Source organism: Chiloscyllium punctatum, chromosome 28, assembly GCF_047496795.1.
Source record: "Chiloscyllium punctatum isolate Juve2018m chromosome 28, sChiPun1.3, whole genome shotgun sequence".
Classification (NCBI taxonomy): domain Eukaryota; kingdom Metazoa; phylum Chordata; class Chondrichthyes; order Orectolobiformes; family Hemiscylliidae; genus Chiloscyllium; species Chiloscyllium punctatum.
This window is the reverse complement of record NC_092766.1, coordinates 66,859,459-66,863,595: the sequence shown is the minus strand read 5'-3', so window position 1 is coordinate 66,863,595 and position 4,137 is coordinate 66,859,459. Positions and strand designations below refer to the sequence as shown.

General features: G+C 53.2%; 1 protein-coding gene across 1 annotated transcript; it reads left to right on the top strand.

Annotated features, from left to right (window-relative positions):
- The first annotated feature begins 220 nt into the window (after positions 1-220).
- On the top strand, positions 221-2,199 carry LOC140454095 (uncharacterized). Its single transcript, XM_072549033.1, has 2 exons — positions 221-1,762; positions 1,823-2,199. Exon 1 carries the CDS (start codon positions 221-223, stop codon positions 1,712-1,714), a length of 1,494 nt encoding a protein of 497 aa, XP_072405134.1. The 3' UTR covers positions 1,715-1,762; positions 1,823-2,199.
- The last annotated feature ends 1,938 nt before the right edge of the window (positions 2,200-4,137 follow it).

The window sequence follows — 4,137 nt, the reverse complement described above, 5'->3', positions numbered from 1 at the left end:
TTACAATTGCATGGTAGGGAAGGCATAAATAGGCCTCCAGCCCCCGGGGTCCAGGCTATGGTGTCAGTTGTCCGTGATCCCATCACCCCTGGACGAGATTGTGGGCAGAATAAGTGCAATCCGCTCGATCTGACCATAAAGAACTTGGAAAAGAAGGGGGCGAACCTTAATAGAACAATACTGGGTATTAGAGTTGGGGGCCAGGCAGGATGGGGGGGGAATGCAGCTGTGCTGCACGTATATCACGGTCATTGAAGCTGAGTCTGGGGTCTCATCCACCACTGATAAGCAGGAAAAGATTAGAATAATTGAGGTGACGGATTTGGAAAAGACCTTTGAAATAGAAACGGGATACGGGGAGGCGAATGCCTGGATGGAATGGGTCAAATATACTGTGAGGAGCATGAAAAAGAGTGATTGCTACGCATGCACGAGTGCCCGCCCTAACCCTCAGGTCGTCCCATTCCCGCTGGGATGGGAGAAACACCCACGAGCCATGGACTGCATGATAAGGCTGTACCAGGACCGAGAGGCCTGGAACGACCCCACTTGTCGACCCTTGAGTTTGAAGTTTCCCCCCGTCAGGTCTGAGGGGGCGCCCCGCCCGCCATCATTCTCAGGGGTAACGGGTACGCACCAGGCCTGCGTCTCTCGGACGGGACTACAGTGGGACGACGATGTGGGGACATTTGACAAGTGCAGCGGATCAATTCGGCTGGTCAATGAAACTACCGGGGGCGGGAATTACTCCCACATTCATGTGCCTAGGGCAGACCTCTGGTCGTACTGTGGTGGGAGGGTTCTGCGACCGACCCTGCCCCAAAAATGGACGGGCACTTGTGCAATCGTTCAATTGGCCATCCCATTCACTCTGGTATTCGAAAAACAAGAGCGACCCCGTTCTAGTGGAAGAACTGAGAGAGCTTTGGAGACCTCTTTCGATGATAACATATATTTAGATGCCATCGGGGTCCCCAGGGGTGTTCCTGACGAATACAAGGCTAGGAACCAGATAGCGGCGGGTTTTGAGTCGTCACTGTTTTGGTGGGTGACCATCAATAAGAACGTGGATTGGATTAATTATATTTACTACAATCAGCAGAGGTTCATTAATTATACCCGGGATGCAGTGAAAGGAATAGCAGAACAACTGGACGCCACTAGTAGGATGGCGTGGGAAAATAGGTTGGCCTTAGACAAGATGTTGGCAGAGAAGGGGGGTGTTTGTGTCATGATAGGCACTCAGTGCTGCACTTTCATCCCCAACAACACAGCCCCTGATGGGTCCATCACCCGCGCCCTGGATGGACTCACCACATTGGCGGACGAACTGGCCGAAAACTCGGGCATCGACTCTGGCCTCACGGACTGGTTGGAAGCTTGGTTCGGTAAATGGACGGGGGTGGTCGTTCCCTTTCTTGTCTCATGTATAGTGGTGGCAGGGGTACTCACTGCCCTTGGGTGTTGCGTTATTCCCTGTGTCCGGGGATTAACTCAACGACTGATCGAAACCGCCCTTACTAAGAAGGATGTTCCCTATGGGCAGGTTGAACGAATAAATCTCGAGATGGAACAACGTGAATCCCTCTTGGGCGGGGGTAGTATTAGAGAAGGGCAGTTTGATGAACAAGCTCGGGAGTTATTAAATGCCCTGGAGAAGAAACTTACGGTTGAAAAATTACAGGCCGTAAGAAAAGACACGGGGGATTTGTAGGGGGTAGTGTAATTTTTAAACAGTTAGCTGCCTTTTAGTCTTTTCTACCTCATAGTAAACACAAGCATGTAGGGGGTAGACGGTTAGCTGCCTTTTAGTCTTTTCTACCTCATAGTAAACACAAGCAGACACTCGAAACTGTTGCCGGACCTCCCCCACGTTTATATGAATGAAACAGTTGTAACAGCTTTCCTCGATAGTTGAGAGGCCGCCCTTAACCACAGTTGTACAACATCATCCATATAAGGGAAGAATGGGAAGCTCAAACACTGATTGGCCAAGTGAATGATAAAAGAATCGCAGGCACCAGAACCCAAAAAAGGAAAACAGTGGGGAATCCGAGCACTCGTTGGTGAAGGCAGCAGTAGTAAACCCAGCCCACATATACATGTATATAATGTGTGGAGATTACTATGCTTGTGTGTGTGTACCTTTGGGAACAGCACCCGACTTTGCAAAGTTGAATGAAAAAGTTTTGGACTGACTCCTCCGTGTCTTTGTTCCTGGGAAGGGAAATGAAAAGTGCCGTAGATGGGGCTGGATAGCCACTTATCTCGCACAAGAATGTGGGCGAGAGAGAGTGTGGGCGAAAGATTTGGTGATAGAGTGGACGAGAGAGAGAAAGAGTGGGCGAGGGATAGGGTGAGTGGGCGAAAGAGAGAGAATGTGGTTGAGAGTGAGAGGGGGAAGAGGGACATAGTGGGTGAGAAAGAGTGGGCGAGAGATAGAGAGTGGGCGAGAGTGAGAGAGTGGGCGAGAGAGAGAGTGGGTGAGACAGAGAGTGCGTGAGAGTGAGACTGGGCCAAAGAGAAAGTGGGTGAGAGAGAGTGGGTGAGATTGTGACTGGACGAGAGTGAGAGAGTGGGCAAGAGAGAGAATGGGCAAGAGAGAGTGTGGGCGAGAGTGAGAGAATGGGCAAGAGAGAGTGTGAGCGAGAGTGAGAGAATGGGCGAGAGAGAGAGTGGGCGAGAGAGAGAGTGGGCGAGCGAAAGAGTGGGAGAGAGAAAGAGTGAGAGATAGAGTGGGTGTGAGAGAGTGTGGGCAAGAGAGAGAGTGGGCAAGAGTGAGTGGGTGAGAGAGAGTGTGGGCGAGAGAGAGAGTGGGTGAAAGATTTGGTGAGAGAGAGTGGGCGAGAGAGAGAAAGAGTGGGTGAGAGAGTGTCAGCGATGGAGAGGGTGAGTGGGCGAGAGAGAGAATGTGGGTGGGAGTGAGAGGGGGAAGAGGGACATAGTGGGCGAGAGAGAGAGTGGGCGAGAGAGAGAGAGTGGGCGAGAGTGAGAGTTTGGGTGAGAGAGAGAGGGCGAGACAGAGAGTGCGTGAGAGTGAGAGAGTGGGAGAGATTGAGAGAATGGGCGAGAGAGAGTCGGAGAGAGTGAGAGAGTGGGCGAGAGAGAGAGTGGTAGAGAGTGAGAGAGGGCGAGAGAGAGAGTGGGCGAGAGAGAGAGTGGGAGAGAGTGAGAGAGTGGGCGAGAGAGAGAGTGGGAGAGAGTGAGAGTGTGGGCGAGAGAGAGAGTGGGCGAGAGAGAGAGTGGGAGAGAGTGAGAGAATGGGCGAGAGAGAGAGTGGGCATTAGAGAGTGTGGGCGAGACAGAGTGGGAGAGAGTGTGAGAATGGGCGAGAGAGAGTGGGCGAGAGAGAGAGTGGGAGAGAGTGAGAGAATGGGCGAGAGAGAGAGTGGGCATTAGAGAGTGTGGGCGAGACAGAGTGGGAGAGAGTGAGAGATTGGGCGAGAGAGAGAGTGGGCATTAGAGAGTGTGGGCGAGACAGAGTGGGAGAGAGTGAGAGAGTGGGCGAGAGAGAGAGTGGGAGAGAGTGAGAGAGTGGGCGAGACAGAGAGTGGGCGCGAGAGAGAGTCGGCAAGAGAGAGTGTGGGAGCGAGTGAGAGAATGGGCGAGAGAGAGAGTGTGCATTAGAGAGTGTGGGCGAGACAGAGTGAGAGAGAGAGAGTGGGAGCGAGTGAGAGAGTGGGCGAGAGAGAGAGTGGGAGAGAGTGAGAGAGTTGGCGAGAGAGAGAGTGGGAGAGAGTGAGAGAGTTGGCGAGAGAGAGAGTCGGCGAGAGAGAGAGTGGGCGAGAGAGAGGGAGGGCGAGAGGGAGGGAGGGCGAGATAGTGTGGGCGAGAGAGAGTGTGCGCGATAGAGAAAGAGTAGGCAAGAGAAAGAGTAGGCGACAGAGAGTGGTGGAAGAGAGTGAAGGCTAGAGAGAGAGTGGGCGAGAGAGAGAGAGTGGGTGAGAGAGAGAGAATGGGCGAGAGTGAGAGAGTGGGTGAGAGATTGAGTGGGTGGGAGAGTGTGTGACAGAGAGTGGGCGAGAGAGAGTGGGAGTGAGAGAGTGGGGGTGAGACAGAGAGGGCGAGAGCGAGTGTGGGCGAGAGTGAGTGAGGGGGCAGAGTGAGAGTGGGTGAGATAGAGTGTGGGCGAGAGAG

Bases quoted from the DNA above. Each gene is read 5' to 3' on its own strand.
- LOC140454095 (XM_072549033.1), top strand. From the start codon at position 221: ATGCAGCTGTGCTGCACGTATATCACGGTCATTGAAGCTGAGTCTGGG.